This window comes from Mobula hypostoma, chromosome 23 (genome assembly GCF_963921235.1).
Source record: "Mobula hypostoma chromosome 23, sMobHyp1.1, whole genome shotgun sequence".
NCBI lineage: Eukaryota > Metazoa > Chordata > Chondrichthyes > Myliobatiformes > Myliobatidae > Mobula > Mobula hypostoma.
The window spans coordinates 48,280,762-48,306,963 of NC_086119.1; the positions used below are offsets into that span (position 1 = coordinate 48,280,762).

The 26,202-nt window shown below is 42.3% G+C and overlaps 1 protein-coding gene across 1 annotated transcript in view; it reads left to right on the plus strand.

The window, feature by feature from the left end:
• The first annotated feature begins 435 nt into the window (after positions 1-435).
• The window catches only part of LOC134336870 (14-3-3 protein gamma-B), a 53,844-nt gene continuing 28,077 nt past the window's right edge, over positions 436-26,202 (plus strand). The window contains exon 1 of the mRNA XM_063031462.1: positions 436-691. Coding sequence (XP_062887532.1) covers positions 605-691 — 87 coding nt within the window. The 5' untranslated portion in view covers positions 436-604. The remainder of the gene's footprint in view (positions 692-26,202) is intronic.

A 26,202-nucleotide genomic window follows, 5' to 3' on the forward strand; every position in this document is an offset into this window, starting at 1 on the left:
CTCCCAATCGCTTCCAATCTCCTAGCTCTCACTTCCCACCTTCTTTCCAAATAATACCCCACCCAAAACCCCCGTCCCGCTCTTCTTTCTCCCTACCCTTCTCCGTTCACAACTCCCCCAGTAACAGTGCATTCCCCTCTGTTCCGGACCTGTCTCTCTGCTAATGAGTGTCCGAAACCCACGTTTTTTTAGCTGGGTTGGCAGCACTTGGCTGAAGTCGCCCGAGCCTGCCAGCCACGGCGCAAAATCTCGGCCAGGCGTGGTTGGGAAATGTAGTTCGGAAGCGAGTCACTGCAGTGGAGCGGGGCGGGCGCTCAACACGGCCACGCTCATTTGCTACTTTGTTTCCAAATGAGGAAATCCGGGGCGGTCGGAGTATGGGCAGTGACGTCGCCGGCGGCGCGGGTGGTGCCTATATATGGGCAGTGACGTCAAGGCGGAATGCTGGGGGTGTTCTGTCGGCGCGAGACTGGGAGGCACCGGCTGCGGCAGCGGTGTGAGCGAGGGGCAGCCTGCTGCAGGAATAAAGCAACGCCGGTTCCCTTTGCTTTCTAGATAAACGTTTTAGTTTATACCTGTTTGTACAAACGCATCCGGTAGAAAAATGGTAGACCGCGAGCAGCTAGTGCAGAAAGCCAGGCTGGCTGAACAAGCCGAACGGTACGACGATATGGCAGCCGCGATGAAATCGGTATGTCTTTGTGAGTTATTTCTCCCCGTTTACCTATTTTGTCTTTTCGCCACTTCCCAGTTTTTCTCATCTCCCCCCGCCCCCACCCCATTCCTCTCCTTTCCCAGCCTTCTTTTATCAGTACAGGACTAGGCGATGCCGCAAAACGGATAACCCGTTTGCAATGAATGAAGCCAGCACGGTGTTTGACACACAGTTTTTGGGCCCAGGGTGGGAGGTGTCTTAACCCAGATATATTTTGTTGGTGGGGCAGGGCCAGCAAATCACTTAATTCCGGAATATCAAGATTTGCGTCTGAATTCTTAACCTAGTAAATTTGCCATTTGGGCTGGTAACATGAAGTGAATTGTCTTTACACGAGACACACTGTGCCTGAGAGTAAAGCGATGAAATCTTTGGGCAAGGGGGGAAAAAAAACAACAGAATGCGGATAATGCCGACTGGGCGGTGCCTTTACGAGAAATTTCTCGCCCAAGCTGCTTTCTTCGATTGAGCATCATTGATCGGGTTTCCTACCCGCGGCGTCAGCTGAAATGGATATTTAAAAGTGAATGGCGTGCTTTTGCTGACTGGTTTTAAAATAAAGCCTTTAAGCTGCCCCCTTTTTAGTAGTATCTGCAGAGCCTTCCCCTGCCCCGCGTGCATCCGGTGGGGGTGGTGGCGATCGAAATAGAGGCGCTAACTGCAGCTTTAAAAGGCACGTTCTTTCCGAGTGACTGGAGGTCGCCCGTGTCTGCAACCCTCCGCTCCCGCGATCAACAGGCTCCCTGTCCCACCCCCAGAAGGGGCGGCTGAGTGTGTGTGTGTGTGTGTGTGTGTGTGTGTGTGTGTGTGTGGGGGGGGGGTGTCCGAGGGTATTGTTCCCACCCCCTCCCCCTGTCCTCTGGAATGCATCGCTGTCAATCTGCGGGAGGCTCTCCGCTTCTTCTGACAGCGAACAAAGCAAATAACTGGGGAGGGAGGGAACAATTCTGGAATATTCTGCCGGTGTGACACTGCAGGTATCCGACTTTCCCGGTCAAATCTACTACGAGTGATAGTCCCCTCCCTCGAGGTTTTCCCTTTCGTTTCAGCGCCCGGTGGATCGTGCTGGGCCGGTTGCTGCAAATGAAAGGAGGAGACGCGTGTCGTTTTTTTTGGCTCTGGGAGTGGCGCAGTCTTCGGTCCGCATGCCCGTGTCTTTATTGCACCATTTGTTTCTTGGCTGTGCTAGGTACGCCCATTGAAACCTCTCAGCCGCATTGTCTCTGCAATTTTTTAGGCAAGAGTCACGTTTCATACTGCCAATTTAGAAACGGCAAACGCCCGAATATTACCCAATTTCTAATTTTTTTGTAAAATGTGGTTTTATAGTCCCATGCTGAATTTATTCGGAAAGAGCGTCCTATAAATCGATTTGAATCGTAGCGCGATCAATTTAACTTGCACCCCTCCTCTTTAGCATCCATTGATTACCCACGCCCTTTTTCTGCGGTATTGGCGGGGTTACAGTCGAATTTGGGAGCACTGGTTCTTTTTCTCCTGTGTGGTGCATCCCACGGAAGATTTCTGGGACCCCGCCCAGGTTTTAACTTTATCAGTACCAGACACCTCGTGGTCGATTGACACTATTTAACGAGTGTGTCTGCCGTTTCAGTCACAGAAGGTGGAGGGAACGCTTTACAGACATCCCGGGGTGAGGGGGGGGCAGATTTTTGCATTTAATGCTAACCTTTTAATCTGTTTTAACAAAAGTATCCGTTTTATGTTATAATTATGATAAATTACAATGGTTTAATAAAACACCAAAGGCTTTGTATAAGGGAATTTGCTATATCGCCACAACTTCAAAAAAAACATTTTTAAAAACCTGGGATTTCTCATAGCATCTCCCATCACTAGGTGATGTGACTAGGTCAGAAATTGTCAGTCTGAGGAAATTAGAATCGTATTTCAAAACATATATTGCGTTATTCTATTTCAACTATACCGAATGGCCTAATTCTGCTTCTATATCTTATGGTCCATAGGAATTAACTGGAGTAGATTTGTTATCAGAACTCCTAAAATGACCATCTATAAATGAGCTAAACATTTAGGGAGTGGATTGTTTGGCTATCGCTGGCTGGTTATGGGTGTGGCTGTGATGACACGGTGACTAAAAACAAGTTGCATAGAGCATACATGATAACATTCATTATCCAGTGAAATAAAACAGGCGCACACTTTGCAAAACGACAAGCTGAAGAGCAAAGTTTAAAGTATATGGGCACACTGCAGAGATCACCTGGTGAATGATAGGGACTCGCTCTTGCTGTCCAATTGGAAAGTCAGTGGTTACCAAGGAATAATTTGCTTGATGTGTTGACACCAGACAAAGATGATTCGCGAGTTTATACTGGGTGATGATTTTGCTATTAGTTGTACTTATCGCATGTTGAAGACTGCATAGATGCAGTGTACACATTCAGCCAGGCAGTGTAAATGTTACATTGGACACTGGAATAGCTATTCTGTCTAGTACAGTTGCATTTTCTCTTTTGGTTAGCATATCAGAATCGGGTTTAATATCGCCAACATATGACGTGAAATTTGTCTAAGCAGCAGCAGAACAATGCAGTAGATAATAGAGGAAAAAACAATTACAACAAGTATTAAATAATTTAAGTAGTGCAGAAGTATGTTTCAAATGTAGTGATGTGTTCATGGGTTCAATGTCCATTCAGAAATCAGATGGCAGAGGGGAAGAAGCTATTCCTGAATCGTTGAGTTGTGTGCCTTTAGGCTCCTGTACTTCCTAATGGTAGCAATGAAAATAGGGTGGTGGGGGTCCTTAATGGTGATGCTCCCTTTTTGAGGCATTGCTCCTTAAAGATGCATTGCTTGGCGAAGGTACAATTAAAATCAGTTACAATTACTTCATTTTATGCTGAGCTATTGATATGGTGTTATGCTGACCTGTTGTTGAGTTATCTTTGGGTTTCACACTGGATAGAAGCATGTCTGGGTCACAGTATCTTTGTCAACACTAATGTTGGCTTTTGATTAGTTGAGTGATAGTTCGAAGGCAAAGTGCAGACAAGCCCACTAACATTTGGGTGAATCACTGTTCGCGTGCCCTGCTATGAATCATGTTGGAAGTGGGAGCAATGTGAATAGTCCGAAATGATGATGCCTGCCCATCTGGGATTGCCGCTATTCAGCCGCTCTTATCATAAAGATTGAAAGATCTTGACAGACAAATGTGGGGGGAAAATCTGTAAATGTGTTGCCAGTAGTCTCAATACTGGAAGGATGTGATAGGTGGGTCCAAACTTTAGGGGGAAAGAACATATTTCAGATCAATGGGCTCTCATGTTTGAGAGGAGTAGTCTATTTGTAGGTATAGAGTCAGGAAAAGCGATTCAGAGTAACTGGGACCAGGGAAAGGGGAACCGGAAGTGACTTCTAGGGGAAGATGGAAGGAGATCGTGGTAAAAAAGGAGCATGAGAGGTAGAAATGAGTAAGCAAAGATGCAAGTAACTCGCTGCCCTTTAGGGCAGCAATGAAGATCCTCTATTTTTGTCTGCCCTTGCCCACTCAGATGTAGAAGGATTCTTCATAGCTGTTTCCATAAGTTTCTTTTTAACCAGTCATGGTTGTTAGCCCTGAGCTGACGCCTGAACTTTGAGGACTGGTGGACTGGTCTTAGTCTGGCTTCTACCCTTTGACCTGTCTGGTAAAGGTGATCTTACCAAGAGTCAAATCATAAAGTGCTGCCTCCAGCCAGCGTGGCTGTCTGGGTCAATGAGGCATGCAAACCTCCAAACTGTGAGAAGGTTGTGGTCCTCTTGAAGGAATGACACAGATGAACATGAGTGTAAATGATACAACAAACTATGGAGAAGGAAGTAAGGAATATTTGGAAGAAGGTAAAGGTCTGGGAGTGCAAAACCTGTCTGATCTCCATCCTATTTAAGATACTTCTGCAACTGTTTCCAGGCATGTAATGGAGGTAACTGACATGGAATACCATAAATGTAAACAGATCATTCTCCCTGGTGGGAAGCAGGTGCTGAAAGCATAATGTCATTCCTAAATGCAAACTGTAATAGATGGGATTAAGTGATAGCTGATTGGCCAACCAGTTTTGTTTGGTCCAGGAATGAAGGAAACCATGTTTTTCTCTCTGCCTGCTGATGGGTGAAAGATTGCTCCTTAGCTGCTCATGTGTTCAAGGTGGCATTTGGTTAGGTCCAGATCATCTAAATGAGGGCAGAAGCTGAGACGTACAACCTGACAGGGAACAAACCCAAGAAAAAAGACGGAAGAGAGGGTGGAACAGTGAATATGATTCTTCTATTTTTGGAATTGATTGCTTAATGGGTACATCGGAAATAGGAGCAAGAGAACACCAAATCCTGCAGCCTGCTCCACAATTCAGGACTGACCTTGGCCCCAACTCCAAATTTTTGTCCAATCCCTATAACCTTAGATTTTGGGAAGTAGAATTTATCTGTTTCCAATATGGCCAATGGGTAACCTGCTCTTGTCTCACTGTTTTCTCGTGCTCGGCTAGTGTTTTCCACGTGTGTAATAATAAAATGATGTTGCTGCCATGCTAATTTGCATAATTTGTCCCTTTCAATGAATAGATGTGAATGATTGTGTCTCCATGTTAATTGTAGTGACAGATGGCAAGTTTACAGGGATCTCTTCAGTCATGACAATGGTAGGTGCCTCCAGCTAAACAGTGGTTTGAATATTTCTCATAATGGTCCAAGCTGTTTCAACCACAATGTTGATATACTTCCCTATGAATGCCTTTTATTGTAAATAAAGTAAGGTGTGAATAGCAGCTGACAAATGGTTTGTTACATATCTAACTTGGAAAGGACTGTATTTGGACAAGAAATGATCTATGGGATTGTGGTTGCCAAGAGTTATACCTGGGTAATGGCTTCCAACCTTTTTTTATGCCATGGACCAATACCATTAAGCAAGTGGTCCATAAACCCCAGGTTGGGTCCTAATTATTTATTCAATGGTATAATAGGGTAATAACTACAACTTTTAAGCCAAACTCCTGCTTGCTTTTGAGCTGCTGTGATTAAACCCTGCTTAAGAACATGATTACACTGACACTCCAGCACAGTTCACTCAGTGGCCCTTTACTGAAGATTTCCATTGCTTCAACTGGCTTTGAGTACAATTCTACTTCCTGCTTGTTTAGAATCAGAATTATTCCTGACTACTTGTTTCAGAGCAAAAAACTAAAGTTACCATGATTGGGGAATACGGTGGATTTTGGTGCATTGGCACATGTCAGGGCCAATATATTTTAGCCCAGTTAAACAGCTGCCCCATTTACCTGAAGTTTCATGAAAATAGTTAAGTATATGAAAAAAGACTAGCATTTGACTGAAAAATTATGTATTTAAATGAAATACAGAACAAATTGGAGCAGTAACGTTACTACAGAACTGTGTATTTCTTCCTAATGGTTATCAATAGAGGAATTCATCCATTGCATGCTGTGTTCTTTTTTGACTGTAAATGACAAAATCATTGCAGACACCTAACACAGAAAATGGACTGCCTTCATACAGTGCTTTTGACCCTTCTGAATTTTCATTGTAAAATTCAAGATGGTTGTTGACACCTTCAAGTTCTTCATAGTTCCTAACTTGAAGTAGTGAAGTCATTTCAGTTTCACTCTTGGCCATTTCTGTCATCTCCAAGCTTCAAACCTCTATGAGCAAAACAGCTCTAAACGTTTGTTTTATTTTGCCAACTATCAGTGAGAAACAAAATCACTGCATTTTGAGCACAGACATATCAACTGACATCATTTAAAGGCAGTTGGCTCTAAGCACGGTGTAGTGGCCACACAAATGCACGTGTCTGCAAGTTAGAAACAGTTCGACATCATTCTTCTGTTCCAGTTAAGAGACATAGTGTCCCAACTAAACAGCGAATCTTGGCTATTTTCTCAATTAATATTTGTTCTTTAAGTATTGTCCCAAATAAACAGATGGCCCAATTAACTGGAATCCACTGTACTTCTAAAGTACAAAAGATTTCCAAACACAAGTACAATCTAGAACGATATTTTAATGATTTGCAGATGAATGAGTCGTCCGTGTCAGAATCCAAATGCTGAAGAATGAATTTTAGTTCTTTCTGTCATTCCTAATAATACTGATGTTTTAGGGAGCTGATGCCAGTGTGGAATATTGAGGTGGTGGTCACCTGATGTTCTTAATTACCTTATCAGCTTAAGTCATCAAAGATTGGTTAACCCATCTAACTATTATGGGATTTTGCTTCCCACTGCATTGCAACTGTACTCTCAGCCTGGTGAGTTCCACCTCACTCATGTTAAGCTGGCGGAGGTTTGAGAGTTATGAAAAGGTGCACTATCAATGTTATGTATTCTGGTGAGAATAAGGAAGAGGAAAGTGTAAAGGAAATAATTGTGGTCAGATTGTTCTTTTAAAAGGAACAAACTGCAACTAGCTTCTTTGTCCTTTGCCATTGTGGGTAATCTGATTATAGAGAGCAGTGGATCCTTTTGACAGGTTTTCTAATGACTTCCTTCTCACGATAGTGTCTGGGAATTTTCCCAAGTTGTTTCTTGGCAGCAGATGTATTTAACCTCTATTTGAGCTGTAATGTCTCAGCAGAGGTAAGATGTAGGCAGCATGATGCACGTTTGGGGCCCATATCTAGAAAAGGGTGTTCTGGCATAGGAGAGGGTCCAGAGGAGGTTCATGAGAATGATCCTGGGAATAAAAATGTTGATTTATGAGGAGAGTTTGATGGTTCTGGGCCTGTACTTGCTAGAATTTAGAAGAATAAGGGGAGGTCATTGATGCCTGCAGCTATTGAAAGGCGTAGACAGTGGATGTGGGGGAGGCTGTTTCCAATAGTGGAGTGTCTGGGACCAGAGAGTATAGACTCAGAATACAGGGGCCGTCCCTTTAGAACAGGGTAAGAAATTCCGAGGGTGGTGAGTCTGGAATTCATTGCCACAGGCAGCAATTAAGGCCAAGTTATTGGGTATATTTAAAGCAGAGGTTGATTGGATCTTGATTACTAACACCATCAAATGTTACAAGGAAAGGCAAGGAGAATAGGAAAATAAAGCTATGGTTGAATAGCGGTACAGATTTGATGGACCGAATGGCCTAATTCTGCTCCAGTGGGTTTCTGATTAACTTTTACATAAGCCAACTAAACCCTGGTCATGGGTAAAGCTAAAGGCAGGGGACTTGTATGTATTTTAATACTTAAGGTGCTGTTTAGATTTTCTCTGAGGAGATTGGGAGCAGGAGGCTATTCAGAATCAGGTTTATTATCACTGGCATCTGACATCAAATTTGTTAACTTGCAATTGATCCAGCCAATTTCCCACAAAATGGTTGCAGCTCTGTTGGGAACTGGGTGTGGCTGGACTAATGAGATGGTGAAAGATACTTGAATATTGTGAATGCTGACTAATGCCTGACCCTATAGCTCCCCAAATGTGAGGGTTTGAGTTCCAAATTTAACCTCGGCAGTGTCATTTCATTTTGATTACAAGTAGCATGAAAGCTTATTGTCAATTAACATATAATTCATTTCTGGAAATGCAGGGTAAGTCAGTCAGCATATAAAATAAATAGATTCATGTGTTTGGGCATTTCAACACAAGTTAGTTGTTTCAACTTCAAATTGAATCATTCACTGTCCTCTCCTTTGTAAATGACTCGTCATTGAACATGATTTTGACTCTACAAATGCCCCTCCTGAAGGAGATATTTCTTTCAAACATCCTCTTGGTTTTAGTTTTAATTGGTATGGTGAATGGTGGTTTGTGAGTACGAGTAATCACTGATCCTAATCAGATGTTTGGAAATGCTTCCAGGATTTAATAATTGTGGGAATGTGGAATAATATTTGTTGCATCAGGATACTGCTGCCAGTGCTTGCGTTGTAGTCTGCGACATTTACTTTCTCAAGGTCTTTTGCTTGTAAGTTTGCCTTGTCCAGTACTGTAGCAAAGGCCTAGTGCAAACTTTAAAAGGAGCCTCGTGACTTAAATGTCACAGGAAGTTGTGGCAGTGATTTTTGAAAGCTACATTGACATTTTGGTTTCGAGTACCAAGGTGTGGTGGATCAGAGAGATGTAGCCTTGGATGCTGAATATTTTAGACAGAAGGCCCTGTAGGTGAAGGACAGTTTTGTTCTAGCAAGTATCATTTTGTGAGAAAATACAGCATGTAATACCTTGGATGTCGATTGTTGATTATGTCAGATATTTTGAGGTGTGATGTAAAGTTCCCGTTTCATCCTTGTGTTAGGAACTAAAATAAAAACAAGCTGGGGGCGTTTGCTGCATCAATTTCTAATGGCAGAACACTAATCTGTGTTCATCTCTACTACTCTGCACTGATCAAAGCGGCAAGCAAGATTAAAATTGTCGAGGGCAAGAGTGGTAAATGAACGGGTTCAGTGCTGTCTGCCTGCGTTTGACTGGTCTCTCCTCGCTGCTGCTGATGGGTGGAAGGTAGTGGAGACTTGGGTTCGGGGTCAGCTGTTGCCCTGCAGCCATCGGGCTCCAGGACAGGCTTCACTGAACAGGCCCCGAAGCTGTGGACCCGCGTTGGGCACTCGTGTTCCTTGTGTTTTCGTTTACATTCTTTTTACCAGTTCTGTGATTTGATCGAGGTGCTTCAACACTGAGTTGACGCTGTAGTTGTAGTTAACTCACCTTGCTCCTCACCTTTCCTTCTTCCTACCTTATTCTGTCTTTCTCCTTCCCTTCCAGACCTGATGAGGGTCTTGGCCCAAAACATTGAATGTTAATTCCTTCCTGAAAGATGCTGCCCGGCTTGCTGAGTTCCTCCAGCATTTGTGTGTGTGTGTGTTCCTCAAGATTTCCAACATCTGCAGAATCTCTTATGTCTATAACTACTGTTTGGGTTTACTTTTATAATCCAAATCATCACTTCATTTAGCTAGTTACTCCTGTCTAATCCAGGTGCATTGTCAATGGAACTTTGTTATTCTGATAAACATGATAGATTTTACATAAACCATCAGTTGGTTAGGTTGGTCTGGGATAAAGGAGTTTGAGGTGCTAGTTGGGCACATCACAGGTTTCATGAGTATTTCCCTTGAGGCAACACCCAAACTGAGTAATGTAGCTGGTCTTAGATTAAAGAGTTCAAATACCAGCATTCATGACTATAAGAATTAGAGCCTGTAATCAGTGCCTTTTAATCTAGTTCCAAATAAACTGTTCTAGGCATTAAATATGCAACATATGCTCTGCTCAGGTTGAAGTATTTGACATTTAGATGAGTCAAAATCGGTCTCGATTTTGCTTTCTAATTTTTTTCAGTCCTACAGCATAGTCATGAACTAAATAGAAGGTGTTGTTCAATCATGAATCCTTGTAAAGGGCAAACTGAATTAAACCAATTTAGCATTTCAGCAGATTGTGCTGAAGTTGGTCTGGTTATGGTGTCAGTTGTGACTCTGACAGTGCTGTCATTGCCGTGACTGAAAAGTGTTCCCATATGTCCTGATGGGAGCTTAAAGGTACATAGCTCTGACCTGGTCATGGCCTGAACTTCATTTGCTAACTCCCTACAGAAACGTTTTTGACATCCAGTTAAGCATAACTTGCAGGTTGAACTGCATTCAGATCTGCCCTCGGGTGTTTGTATTTGCTTCAGATTATCTCTTTGTGTGGAATGAAGAAACTGAGAAGCTAAAGTTAAACAATACATATTGCAGCAAGTGCATAATCTGTTTTAGGCTACCGAAAACCAACAGGTGACTAACATGGATCAAAAGAAAAGGCTTGTATCATAGCTAAGAAGTGAGGTAGGCCTGAGGATTTTAAATTTTAAAAATCAGCAAATAAAGACCAAGCCATTGAAAATGAAAGAAAACAAAAATAGAATACAACTATAATCTAGCAAGAATCAAGTGGACTATAAATGCTTCTATAGATGTGTAAAAATGGAAAAGATTAGCAAGCATTACTGTAGATCCCTTAGGGAATGAGGCAGGAGGGAGGTGGGGAGATAAGTTAACAATTAGTTTTCACCTCAGAAGGTCTGAAAGTAGGGGTAGATGACAAATCCAGAGTGCATGAGGAGCAGAATAAAGTATGCATTAGTAGCAAAATATATTAACAAATTAAAATGCTATTAAATGCCCAGGATCTGATGATATACATATGGTTCAGAAAGAGACATGGTTGTTATCTTCCAAAATTCTGAGTTGTCCAACCGATTGTAGAACATTGAATATTTGGCAAATGTAACTCCACTATTCAAGAAAGACATGAGAGAATTCTGAAGTTGGGACCAGTTCTCTTGATGCCAGTTGTAAGGACAGTGCCAGAATCTATTAATAAGGAAGCAGTAGTGTGATACCTTGTAGGAAAAGCAATGGGACAGAATTGTTTGACTTTGAGAGGAATCATTTTTGATCAATGATAGTTTTGAGGTTATAGCAGGCAGAACAGGAAAAGGGGGGGGGGAACTATTAAAATTGCTGCACATTGGAGTAATAGACGAGTGCAGATTGAGGAGTGGTTGGAGGACAGAAAACAATGGGAATAAACAGGTTGTTTTTATTATGGAGGTTATTACCTTGGGAGACTTTAAGGTATAATGCAGGAGTTCGGCGTTATTTACAATCTACATCAGTGATTTGGATGAGGCGATCAAATTCTGTCCATAATTGGTCATGGCACAAGATTGGGTGCCAGGGTGGATTGTGCTGGATGTAGGAAAATTGCAAGGAAGGGATGGTGGTGATAATAGACACAGGCTAATGTATTGGATGAGAGGTCATGGCAGCTAGAATGTGACGGAGGATATGAGAACATCTGATTTGGTATGAGAAAAGACATTCTGATTTTTATTTTGAAGTGGTTAGATTGAAAAGTATTGATGTTTGGGAGAGAACCTCAGTGTCATTTTGAACAAATCATTGAAAGTTAACCTGCAGATACAGCAAGAAATTTGAAGGAACAGGTATGTTGGCTCTTATTGCAGGATGAATTGAGTACAAGGGAGGTCTTGTACAAGTCCAGTATTCACTGATATTGAACCCACCACCTAAACACCGAGAACCAGTCTGGTGTACAATCTATACTTGAGACCAAGGAGTTGTAGTGAAGACTTGGCAGATTGATTACTAGGATGACTGTTTTAATGTATGAGGTTGGCAGTAAATAGAAGAATTTCCTTGACACGACTAGAGCCTGTGATTCATTAGGAGTTTCTCCATATTTATAGTTATTTCTCCATATTTACAGTGAATCTTTATAGTTCTCTGCTTGAGAGCTCCGGCATTTCAATCAGCAAGTTTCCTCAGGACTAAGGCATTTTTTGTATGTCAAGGGGAGATGGTTTTAATACAGGATGGTGGTCATGATCTAATTAAAGTGTAGAGCAGTCATGAGGGTCTGAGTGGCCTTCTCTTAGTGTGGGAAATAGGTTTTGTTCATTCAATGCTAAATTTACTGATTTTTGGGTACTTGCAGGTTGAGTTGGGTTCTGAAACACCATATATTTTACCATAGCTTCTCATTTAACAAACTAATCTGTCTAGCCATCTGCCTGTTCCTATGAGGAAAAACTGAACGTGAATTGTTAATTTAAAAAATGTGGTTGATCAGACTCCTCCAAAAATTTTAGCCATCTCCTCTGCCAGAACAGAATCTGTAATTTTTTTCATATGAATATGCAAATTTGTGGGGCTTGAAGTGCTGTGAGCCAAAGGGAGGAAATTGGGACTAACTGGGTGGAAACTGGTCACTATGGCTGTGTTGGGCTACAGAGCCTGTATCCGCGTTGCATTGCTCTGTGATGCACTGACTTGCGAATTGGTAACCAGAATAGGAAGATTCAGAATGTGCTAAAAGACAGTTGGGAATAGAAGGTTCTTTTAAGGTTGATGTGCAAGTTCCAATTCATTAATGACAAAATGAAATTGGATAAAGGCCTGACGTTTGTGGGGGATTTGAGGTTGGGGAGAGCAGGGTATGGAGAGTTGGAGAAGCATGGCTTTAGGCTGGAGAAGGGCATTACTTTTTCAGTAAGTTATCCGAAACAATGGTTTCTTCAGTACCGGTATTGTCCTTTGTCTATAATTAGTCACCAGTGTGATCATTCCAGCTGTAAAGAGCTCACTTTCGTTTTATATCTGGTCTAAGGTGGGAAATGACAGTGTTTTTTCACGATGCAGCAAGCATTTACATGTTGATGACACCTTTTCTCTCTGTGCTTACTAATTTCCAATGAGTTGTGAAGTTGGAGGTAAGGAATCATAACTGGGTTGTTTTTACGTTTGAGATATTTAATAAGTGGGAAGTCGTTGGCTCCAAATGTGCATGGTCACAGTACTAAATTCATGCAACTATAAATCAAGATATACAATTATATAAAGTAGGTTATTTCATTTAATGTGGAATATGGATTACTTCCCATGGGAAGCTGCAGACGTTCTAATCCATTTTTCAGGGCAAGATTGAATCTGTATTTTAATAATTACCTTCTAGCTTTTTCTCTAAAGGGAAGCATTGTCTTCAGTTCTTCCTCTGTCCTTTCTCCAAGACAGTCGTACTGCAGGCTTTTGTTTGTTGAAAAGTGCCATTGATTTATGCATCCCAGAAACATGTGCCAGGTATTGCTTCAGCACACATCAGCCAGTATGTCTATTCCAAAGTTGCATGGATGTAGGATACTGAACGCCTCAATGGAAGGGAGGAGAAGCTTCCTGTATAATCCCTGAGGCTGAGAACAGCCAGCTGATTTCATCCATTGATTTTTTTTTTTTAAAAACTAGTCTCCACTTGCGTCTTTGTGTTCTCATTCCCATTGGAGAACAGTGAGGTAGGGAAAGACTAATGGTCTGTTCAACAATCTAGCAGTCAGTTATGTCTGCATAAAAAGTGTGCTACCTTTAGACAGATGACTGCAAAGTTTTGAATCAGAATCAGGTTTATTATCACCAGCATGTGTCATGAAATTGTTAACTTGGCAGCAGCAGCAATTCAATCCTTCCTAGCGTGTCGCACTGGACAGTCGGCCATTTTTGTCTGGTACGTAGTGTCGGGATTAGTCTCCTTTCAGGTTAACCGGGTCACTATATGAACGTCCCTGACTCGACCCTTGTTTTTTACGAGGCCGAGTGGCTAGCTCGACGCTCAACCCGGCACGGATGGAAGCATGCTCGGGGGGGTGGCCCGACTTGGATTCTAACTCGGGAGCCTTTGCTCCAAAGTCCAGCACTGATGCCACTGTGCCATTAGCCAGCCAAGCAATTCAGTGAAATACATAATATAGAGGAAAAATTTTTCTTAAAAAGCAAAATTGCAAAGAACCAAAATAATACAGGCAGTGAAGTATTATTGTTTGTAATCCAGACTGATACCCAGTTCTTCCAGCTTCTCTCTGCATGGCAAGCGTGAGGCTTTCACCTGTGCTGTGAGAAAACTAACTGGGTATATATATCCTTGCATTACAGTCTAGACATTGGTGCCACTTCCTGTTGTAAAAGAGGGCAAAGCTTTGTAAATCTGGTATTTGGAATGATTTGGCGATGCAGATTTTAGTTTACTAGGTAACATGGTGACAGCAATTCACTTGCCCTTTGGGATCGAGAATGACTACTTCATTCTACCTCTAGGTTCTATGGTACTCAAGGCCAAGGTAGGACTGCAGACTCTACTCTGGGTGGGCATGATGTCCTTGATGGGGCACTGGGGGCTAGTTTGGGTGGTGGTGGACTCCTGCCATTTCGATGTATTCAATTCCCTTGGTGCTGCTTACCAATTCGTGTTGTGAGTGACGGACTCTTTCTTGGCTGGTGTATCTCTTGCCGCAGATAGTCCATGAACTGAAGACAGAGTGCTGCTGTCTGGTTTAAGGCCTTGATCTTCACTGTGGCTCCAAATTAAAGATGGAGCTGGTACAATGAGAGTGCTGATTTTCATCTGTGTCTCTTTTTGAATGGTGGCTTCCAAGAGATTGGAAGTGGTGCATGTATTCAAGGCTCTTGTCTGGAACTTTTATGGTGGTAGGTGGCATTGCACAGCTGGGGTAGGTCGACAGAGAACGCTGATTCATGATGTTTTTACTTGTAAGAATCACTCACATTTGCAATGTTTTGGAGCTCTCCCTCTGAATAGGTCCATATTTAATGGTCATCTCAACACTGCAGCTCAGTGACAGAAGCTGGGTTGAATTTCTTTTTGTATCAGAGATGACAGCTTGAGCAACTTAATTGTTTTGCTTCACCAGCTGATTGGTGAGGTATAGATTTGCAGCAAGAAAGATTCAGATGTGTTGAGGTGATATCTTAGATTTGACACCGGTCCACAATACATTTGGATCTCTTCAATACCTTTGGATCTCTTGTGCTGTCATTATGCATGTGGTGAGGAGAGTTTCAATGGCCATCAAAGTTTAAGACGAATGCTCCACATTCCTCCTTGACTAATGTGGTTGAAACATTTGAGGTGAAATGTAGTCAAGTGGTGCTAATGTTGCTCCCTGCATTGTGGGCTAACATGGGGGTTAAGATAATTTCCTGTAGATGGACAGAATTCTAGTAGTGTATTTTCCTCACATGAGGATCCTGGCAATACCTTTAACTGGTGATAGTTAAGAGGGAGACCCTTTAGTTCCATAATCAAATTTGTTCCATCTTGAAGATGGTCACAATTAGTTTGATGTCCCCTAACATGTTGTCCTCTTCAACAACTTAATGAAGAACCAGTGAGCCATATAGAGATGAAATATATTAACTGGATCACCAGATGAGCTTTGCGGCTCACAAATTTAAATCTTCCCTCCTGTCCCAGCTGGTATTGATAGCATATGTGGATGAAATGAAGCATTTTCTAGTGTAGATAAATTTGAAGTACAGCATAGTCATGGAGGGATGCCTTTCATCCCTGTCAGTGAGTAGGGTTAAATATCTAATGCTTTTCTGCTTGCATTCTTTTGGTTCTTTGCAAATATCTCCTGATTGTCCTGAATTGTATATAAACATTTCAAGGTAATTTTTCATGCTTGAAAGCAACTTAAAGTCAAGCTAGTCACAGAAAAGATGCCTTACCGAAAATTTAGATAATGTAGCTTCTATATTTGAGCAATCCATTGGAGTTTAAACCAAGCTTGGTTCAAATATATAAAGAGTTAACTATACTGACAATAGAGCAATGCTTATTTATCCGTCAGTAGCAAAGGGAGGGAAATCACTGGCTCCCATGATCTCGCTTTTATCCCTGACCTCTGCGTCTGTGTGCATGTGACCATGTAGGTTTCCCTCAGGTGCTTAGTTTCCTTGTGTGCAGGTTGGTAGCTTAATCAGCCTGTGTAAATTATCCCAAGTCTAGGTGGGTGCGAGGAGAATCAGAAAGTTGATGGGAATGAAAGCAATTTACAGGGAAATTAACTGAGGAATGGGGTTGATAAGTGCCCTTGAACTAGAATGGGCTTCATAGACCAAATGGCTGCCTTTCGTATGAAAATGAGAAATCTGCAGTGTTTATGTTGAGGACAGTTTGGCTGAGATCAGCTACCCCTAATTGAATTGACTTTATTTCTTTCATCCTTCACATGAGGAGTAAAAATCTTTACATTACGTCTCCATCTAAATGTGCAATGTGCAATCATAGTGATCTGTAATAATTTATAAATAGAACAGTCAATGTAATACAGAGCACACTCAAATCTGTGTGAGTTAATCAGTCTGATGTCCTGGTGGAAGAAGCTGTCCTGGAGCCTGTTGGTCCTGGCTTTTATGCTGCGATTCCACTTCCCGGGTGGTAGCAGCTGGAATAGATTGTGATTGGGATGGCTTGGGTCCCCAATGATTCTATGGGCCCTTTTTATACACCTGTCCTTGTAAATGTCCTGAATCATGGGAAGTTCACAACTACAGATGCGCTGGGCTGTCCGCATCACTCTCTCCAGAATCCTGCGATTAGGGGAAGTACAGTTCCCATACCAGGCAGTGGTGCAGCCAGTCAAGATGCTTTCACTTGTCTCCCTATAGAAAATTCTTAGGATTTGGGCGCACATACTAAACTCCCTCAACCGTCTCGGGTGAAAGAGCCCTGTTGTGTCTTTTTCACCACACAGCTGGTGTGTAATGACCACGTGAGGTCCTCGGTGATGTGGATGCTATTTACCCTCTCAACCCCAGATCCATTGATGTCAATAGGGGTTAGCCTGTTTCCATTCCTACTGTAGTCCACAACCAGCTCCTTAGTTTTTGCGACATTGAGGGAGACGTTTTCTTGACACCACTGTGATGACTTCTTCCCTGTAGGCCACCTTGTTATTGTTGGAGATAAGACCAATTAATGTAGTGTTGGTGGCAAATTTAATTAGCAGATTGGAGCTGTGAGTGGCGATACAGTCATGGGTATACAGGGAGTAAAGGAGGGGACTCAGTACACAGCCCTGAGGGGCTCCTGTGTTGAGAGTCAGAGGGTTGGAGGTGAGTGAGCCCACTCTCACAACCTGTCGGTGATCTGACAGGAAGTCCAGGATCCAGCTGCTCAAGGCAGGGTCAAGGCCGAGGTCTCTGAGCTTTTTGTTGAGCCTGGATGGAACTATGGTGTTGAATGCTGAACTGTAATCCATGAACAGCATTCTCACATGAGCATTCTTCTCCAGGTATGTAAGGACGGTTTGTAGAGCAGTGTCTATTGCGTCACCTGTTGGTAGGCAAATTGTGGGGAGGTCCAGTTTGGGTGGTAGCAAGCTGCCGATGTAATCCTTGACCAGGCTCTCAAAGCGTTTACTTAGTATTGAGGTGAGTACGACAGGACGCCAGGCATTCAGGCCTGTTACCCTGGTCTTTTTTGGCACAGGGACAATGGTGGATAATTTGAGGCAGGGGAGCACTCTACACAGAGACGGAGAGATTAAAAATGTCAGTAAACACCTTTCCAAGTCTGCTACGAAACTGCAATTGTGTAAAGTGGGTTCAAGATGCAGACTGCTGAGTAGACAGGAATATGGCAGATGTAATATAGACAAATATCGACTGAAGACAATACAGTGCAGTATTTCAAATAGTGATATTGTGAAAAGTTAAAAGGGACCTATGTCCTTGTATATTGCCTTTTACTAACTTGGGAGCAAGCCATCAAAACAGAGTATCCTATGTAAACAATCACTGTCTAGGCTCAAAAGTATGTGGATCTCTGGGGTAATGCCTTCTACTCCAAATCTCAATCAATGAGATGAAATTTGAGGTGTGGGTTGTAGAGGTACCCTGCCCTATAAAAAAAAGACAGTCAGGTTACTGACAGAACCTGCTGTTATCGAAGATCTGTTTAAGTGCAAAATGCCTCGATCAAAACAACTTTCAGAGGACCTTTAGAAGAAGAATTGTAGAGATACATGAAGCTGGAAATGGCTACAAAAGCATTTCTAAAGACCTGAGTGTTCATCAGTCCACAGTAACAGAAATTGTCTACAAATGGAGGAAATTCAGTTTTGTTTCTACACTCCATTGGAGTGGACATCTTGCAAAGATCACAGCAAGAGTCACAGCTTGCAGTGCTGAGGGACGTGAAGAAGAACCCAAGGGTATCACCAAAAGACCTACAGATAATCTCTAGAACTTACTAAAGTCTCTGTTCATGTGTCCACTATAAGAAAGACACTGAACAAGAATGGTGTTCGTAGAAGGACATCACCGAGGTAACCGCTACTCAGCAAAAAAAAATGGCTCACATCCCAAGTTTGCAAAAGACCACCTGGATGTTCCACAACACTTCGGGAACAATGTTCTGTGGACAAAGATAAGACAGAAGCTGAACTTTTTGACAGAAACACACACAGCTGTTGAAAGACGAAGGGCACTGCACACCATTTTACAGGAGAATGTCAGGATAGTGGTCTGTCACCTGAAACTTGATAGAAGTTGGATGATGCAACATGACAATGATTCGAAACACGAGTAACTCAACAGTAGAATGGTTTAAAGAATAAAATTCATGCTTTAGAATGGCCAAATCCAAATCCAGGCCTTAACCCAATTGAGAAGCTGTGGTGTGACCTGATGAGGGGTATCCCAGAAATATTGATGAACTGAAACCGTATTGAGTGGAGGAATAGTCTAACATTCCTCGCCATTGTGCAGGTCTGATCAGCAGCTACGGGAAATGTTTGGTGGAGGTTATTACTGCTAAAGAGGGTTCACCCTGTTACTAAATACAAAGGTTCACATACTCTTTCCAGCTTGGACTATGAATAGTTAAACAATGTGTACAATAAAGACATGAAAAGTACAATTGTTTGTGTTATTAGTTTAGGCAGATTGTGTTTGTTTATTAATGTGACTCGGATGAAGATTGGGCCACATCTCAGTAATTAATGCAGAAAGCTAGGTAATTGGAAAAGGTTCATAAACTTACAACTGTATGTAAATACATGTATATAATATGACTGCAACTATAAGGGATCCTGCTATGTGGTTTACAGTTTTGGCCTCCTTACCAATAAAAAATAGTATGCTTACCATTCAGTGTGCCACAATGATATTGAAATTTACGTTGTCTCCCTTACTGTTGTCCAAAACCACAGTTCACACAGTATTGGTAGGTCAGTTAGGACCGGGATGAGAACAAATCCTTTGCTGTATGTTGTGAATCTTTGGAATTTTAAATCTCTGCTGTGGAGGTCAGTCAGAATGGATCAATAGATAGGGATATTGGGGTAGTGCAGGAACCCCTTGCCCTGGGGTAGATCTTTTTGAACAGGAGAGTAGCCTTCAGGAGTCAAACGACACAATCTTTCCCATGTCTTTGTTCTTGCATACAATGCATAGTTTCTATTTCACTTTCTGCGGTATTTTTAATGGATGTTGGGGATTAGGTGTCATTCATTGCATGGGCTCTCTGGAGTTCTCGTTCCACGTTTAGTCGGACAATTGTTACTAGTGTCTCAGCAAGATTTAGAAAAACTCATCCATGCATTTATTTTTAGTAGGCGTGACCATTAATGTGTATTCACATATGTGTTTTTTAAAAAAAAAATCACTCAGAGCTGCAGTTCATTCAGAAGACCAAGAAAGTAGAACATATCGCTCCAGTTCTCAGATCACTACACTGGCTTCCTGTCTGTCAGAGGATTGACCTTAGACTATTACTACTGGTTTATAAAGCACCGAATGGTCCGGGGCTAGGAACCTTCCCGAGCTCTCAGGTCATCTGGGGTAGGTCTGCTTACTGTCTCCAGGGTCAAAACTAAACATGGTGAAGCAGCTTTTAGTTACTATGCTCCACATATCTGGAATAACCTTTCAGAGGATCTGAAGTCTGCCCGAACTTTAAGCTCTTTTAAATCGAGGCTTAAAACTTTTATTTTTGCTGTAGCTTTTAATTAGAATCTCATGCACTGTAACCTCTATTATGCTTATTTTTGTGATTTTATTCTCTTGCATATTGTCTAAAATCTGATGTTTGATTTTTTTAAATCTTTTATGTAAAGCAATCTGAACCTCCTTGTGTTTGAAAATGCTATACAAATAAACTTCTATATTATATGCAAACCTGCATCACATACAATTATAATATTACACAAGATATCCATGGCTACAGATTTGTTGCTTTATGGCAAATGTTGATTTGAATCTTTCTTCAGCTATCTTGCCATTACAGAATGAATGTTTTGAAAAGAAATAATCAAATAATGAGTTTAATTTGTTCTTTGCACTGCAGAAGCTCTTGTCGTGATTTCATCTGCATGGTGCTCTCAGTTGTTATAAAGATACCATTTAAGTACTAAATAGTTGCAGCCAGTGTTTGTTCTTTGTTCTGGCTGGGGGGGATGGGAGACTTTAAAACATTTTGACCTATGAACCTGAAGACTGCATTTGTGAGACTGCAGATATTTCAGACTGGCACTTGTGTAATACGAGAGTGCTGCATGCTTAAAGAGCTTTCAGATGAAAGCAGACAGGGCCCCAGTGTTTAACATCAGGTCCCATAAGCTGTGTTTTTAAGAGAAGCCGAAGGTATCCTGGATGTCTTGGGGGAATATGATTATCCTACATCCAGCATCACTAAACAGATTGTTTATCCATTCCAATATCATTTGTGGCTGCTTTTTCTACACAAATTAGGTTCAACGATGATGTGCTCCATTGGCTGTAAAGTTCCTCGTGGCATCCCAAGGTTGAGGTGCTAATTTATGCAAGTCTTTATATGGTTCAGTATTTTGTGCATTTTGTACTTGACACTTCCATGCCCTTCTCACTGTCAAGTACAAAATTAGGACAGCGTTAGTGCCACAGCTAGTTCAACAGGTGCTTCAGTGTCAGGAACCTAGGTTCAGCCCTGACCTCTGGTGTCTGTGGAGTTTGCACCTTCTCCCTGTGACACCCTGTTACCCCCCCTCCCCCCCCCCCAGGCTGATGGGCACATCAAGAATAAAGAAATAAGTTAATGTAAGATGAGGCATTTAGGCAGATGTGATCAGATGGGTAATATAGAGATATGGATCATGTGCAGGCCGACGGGATCAAATAATCAGCACAAATTGCAGCGCCTTATCCTGTGCGCCGAGGTCCAGATTAATTTGTATCATGAAAAGTGAGAGACTGTTCACAGTATCCCATGGTACCCTGTTGAGAACTGCCTTCCAGTAATAAAACCAGGCATTGGCCAATATCTTTTGCTTTGTTGTTTTTGAGCCAATTTTGGATCCAACTTGCCACTCCGTTCGATCCCATGGATTGTTAGTGTTTTACCAGCCCGCTATGTGTCAGAACCTCGCTAAAGGCCTTCAAAAATCCATGTAGACTGCATTTCCTTTACTGACCCTTGTGTTACTTCGGCAAAAACGTGCAATTAAAAACTGCATGCAAAGGCTTTCTAATCCATGCCTTCCTAAAACTTAAGTCTTCACTGTCCCCTATTAATTTCTATAATTTGCCCACATTCAAAGTTAAGTGGCAAATAACTACAAAGTTTATACTTTTTTAAGCAGTGATATAATATTATCAGTCGTCCAATTCTCTGGTAACATCCCATAGCCAGGAAGGATTGGAAGTTGTGGTCAGCTTCTGTTATTTCCGCTCCTCGCCTGTGATAGATCTTGAGGTTCATGATTTATGCTATCAGCAGCATGAGCTCCTTCATGCTTCCTGTTACAGTGTGAAACTCTTTCAACGTTTTGCTCTTGGCCTCTGCAGAATGAACAGCTCCCCCCCCCTTCTGAATGATGCCTGCAAAAATTCATTATGAACTTTCCCACACTGTTCATGCACACTTGTTTGTTAATGGCTCCTTGTCTTTTTCGTTATTCTTCCTGATCATTTTGTTTTCACTAATCACTTGTTTTTTTTTCCCTATTATACTTGCTTTTTTTTAAATTCACTCTTGTAATTTCTATATTGGTGTATGCTTTTTGCTATGCTAAGCTCTTGGTTTCTTTGAGTTTTTTTCTTTATCATGCAGTATACATTCTGCCGTCTTTAACTTTGTTAAATATTTCCCATTGTTCTGAGAGACACTTACCTTCAAGTAGGTTCTTCTATTTCACATTGGGCTTAATCACTCCTTGGTCTTTACCCTATTTTAGAATCTTCACTTCCATTGTTATCTTTATCTGAAACCATGCCATTGATTACTGCCCAAAGCCACCCTGCGCTCTATCTTGCCTGAAAACTATACAGCCAGATTTCTGAACTCCTTTAGAAAGTGTTTTGGTGATTAAAATCAGTCTTTCAGTGCTGTTAGCTCATCTGCCTGGTTCTTTAAGCTTATTGCATTTGGGTGTTTGCCATTAATCTTGCCCAGACCTTTTTTGTAAACTTGTTTGATCTGCCTTCCAAAGTTTCATGAACTTGCTACCTTTTAAATCTAGTTCTGCTTCACTCCAATATGAATCTTTGCTTGTCTTCCCATCCCCTTTGGAGTTAGACTAAACGCCCTCCAACAACGCAATTAACCCAGCAGCAATATTCTTACAGGCAGTTTTCTCTAAAGGTTCAGCCTGTCTGTGCTTCCCCGGATCTGGTCCCAGTGTCCCAAGTGGTTAAATCCCTCCCGTGTCACAACTTCACTTTAGTTCCTCAGTGACCCAGAGCAGTTGTTCTGTGGCCTGTGTGTTCTGCCACTTGAGAATGCAAGTCATTGAAGTCGTGTTTCCTAACTCATCTGCCTGCAGGACCTCGCTCCTTTACCCACAGACACTGCTGCTGGAATGTAGACCAAGACCTCCTTCCTTTCCAGAATGTTACTGGTTTCAGCTTAGTGATATCCTTGACCCTGGCACCAAGGAGGTAGCACACCGTCCTGGGATCATGTATGACTGCAGAAGCAGCTGCCTGCCGGCCTAATAATAGAACCCCTGTAACTGATACTTTCGAATGTTCGCCTCGCTTCAGGGCTGAGTCACCCATGGTGTCTCTTTCCCAGGAGAATCCTCTTCTCCCGCTACTTGAAGCTGAATACTAGTTGAAGTGCAAACATCTGTCAAAGGTCATCTCTTTTGTCTCCAACTCACTCCCTAACCAGGCTCTCTCCATGGATTTTCCTCAGTACAGTCTCCTAAGCTCAAATATAATTGCTTTTCACTCTGGCAGCATTACAGCAAAACATTGCAGCTGGTATAAACTGTAAACATAGTCCAACATATTGCGGACGATGATTGGTGAGGGAAGGGGGAAATGCCGTACATAGCTCTATCCTGGACAGAGGGTTGAGCAGAATTTGTGTAGCAACAGGAGCAGGCCGACTATCCCTTTCTGTCCGCTCCATCAGTAAGGTCAGGCAGCATTTATGCGGGAGGGGGGAATAATTAATGATCCTTTGCTGGGAATCTTTGTCAGGGTGCCACAGTACCGTAGTGGTTAGCACAACGCTTTACAGTACCAGCGACCCGGGTTCAATTCCCTTTTCAAGGTTCAAAGATTCAAAAAACTTTATTGTCATTCTAACCGTACATCAGCTCTGCAGGGCAGAGTAAGACTGCGTTTCCCAGGAGCAGTGCAATCATAACATAACAAATGCAACACTAAATAATAAACATAACAAATAGTAAAACACAACAGCCACATGTAAGTTTATAATCAAGTTATAAGTGTCCAGTGCACATTGTGTCCAAAGCAGAGTCAGGTGGAGCAGCTATTTAGCAGTCTGACTGCCTGAGGGAGGAAGCTGTTTAGTAGCCTTGTGGTTTTAGTTTTGATGCTCCTGTAATGTTTGCCTGATGGCAGAACAACAAACAGTTCATGGAGAGGGTGTGAGGGGTCTTTAATGATGTACCGTGTCTTCTGGAGGCATCGACTCTGAAAGAGGTCTTGGACAGAAGGTAGGGAGACCCCAATAACCTTCTCTGCTCCCTTAACCACCCTCTACAAGGCTTTTTTGTCGACAGCACTGCAGCTGGAGTACCAGGTTGTGATGCAAAAGGTCAGCACACTCTCAACCACGCCTCTGTAGAATGTAGTTAAGATGTTAGTGGGGAGTGATGCTTGTTTAAGCTTCCTCAGAAAGTGCAATCTCTGCTGGGCCCGTTTCACAATCCCAGTGGTGTTCCTGGACCAGGTGAGATTGTCTGAGATCTGCACCCCAAGGAACTTGATGTTTTCCACTCTCTTCATGTGGAGCTGCTGACGCTGAGGGGTGTGTGCTCAGGCTGAGACGGTCTGAAATCGACGATCATCTCCTTGGTTTTGGTGACATTAAGCGTCAAGTTGTCATCACTGCACCAGCTCTCTAGGTGTCTGACCTCCTCCCTGTACTTTGCTGCATGTATGCAGTTTTACGTTCTCCCTGTGGCCGCATGGGTTTCCTCCCGCAGTCCACAGACTTGCTGGTTGGTAGGTTAACTGGTCCACGATTAGGCGTGTTAAATTGGTGGGTTCCTGGGTGGTGCTACTGGAAGGGCCTGTTCCCCACTATGTCTTGTTTAAAAAAAAAAGTCGGAAAGGGGTAAATTGTTCTCAGCAGCAGTGAAAATGGGTGATGGGTGGAACTAGGAGAATGTCTTTGCTAGGGGGAGACCAAATGACAAGGCGGCACTTACAAACATTATGCTTCCTTGCTTTAGTAGCATACTTTTAAATGGGATGTTTTTGAGTCGAAGGCTGCAGATTTAAATTATCCAACTTTCAAGGTGCTCTTTCTTTCTGACTCGCAGAGCTGGCCATTTTACCTAATAAAGTTCAGAGTAAATGTACTATCGCGGTGCATGCGTATCACCATAATGCTACCTTGAGGTCGCTTTTCTTGCAGCCCTTCTACGGGAAAGGTACAACAGAATTTTGCAATAATCTACATTTAAACAGACAGACTTGACAAACAACCAATGTGCGAAAGAAGAAAAGCTGCAAATAGAAATAACACTGAGAGCATTAGTTATAAAGAATCCGTTTTGAGAAGTGCTGAATGAAGTTAACGGTACAGTTTCAGGAGCCTGATGGTTGTAGGCCAATAACTGTCCCTGCACCTGAAGTGCAGGACCCAAGTTCTCTGTACCTCCTGCCTGATGGTACGAGTGAGAAGAGGGCATGGCCTGGATGGCAGGAGCCTTTGGGTATGGCCTTCATTTCATGTAAATGAATTCAGTGTGGAGGGTGTTTGGGGGGTGGGGGGGGTTGTATCCACTACTTTCTGTTGACTTTCCTATTCCCAGGTATTGATGTTTTCAAATCAGGCCGTGATGCAACCAGTTAGAATACTCTCCACCATGCATCTCTTGAAGTTTGTCAAAGTTTTTGATATTCAAAGTACATTTATTATCAAAGTGTGTATTCAGTATACAACCCTTCTCACAGATGCCACGAAGCAAAGAAAACCATAGAACCTATTCAAAGAAAAACATCTAATCCCCAACATGCAAAGTGAAACACTTGCACAAATGGCAAAAAAAAACAGGGAATATAAAACACCAAACTCCAAATTCAATCCAGAATATATCACTAGTCTGTCCCGAACAAAAATCGCACAAAATAGCAACAAAGAAGGAGTGGCCAAAAACACACAACGTGAACAATCCACAAACTACGTGGATTAAACCTTGCCCAAGACCCAGGACTCCGGCCGTGTCCTCTGGCTTGAATGAATGCAAGCTTCTAAGAAAGTGGAGGCACCATTTTGCTTCCTTTGTTATACTTGTATGCTGTTTCCAGGACAGGTCCTCTGATACGTACAGAGGCTCTAAACAGAACTGCACCAGAGTTGAACTCTGGAACGCCCCAAGGTGCTGCACTACTGTGACACCTGAACTGTTACGTTCTCTTAACATATTTTCCAGATATGATTTACCTTACAGCTATGGTGACTGTCTATTTGTAGGATTATTTTCCATGTTCCCTTCACCACTTAAGTTCTAGCACTTATTACTGTCTGTAGTTTGTTCTGCTTTTCCTAAATCATAAAGTTACAGTTGCCAAATCGCAAGCTATGCCAACAGTCCTGGAGTCTATGAAATTTTGCAATTTGACCAGTACTGTGGACAATATCTTCACTACTGTCTTTTAAAACCTTGGGTACAGGTCAAGACAT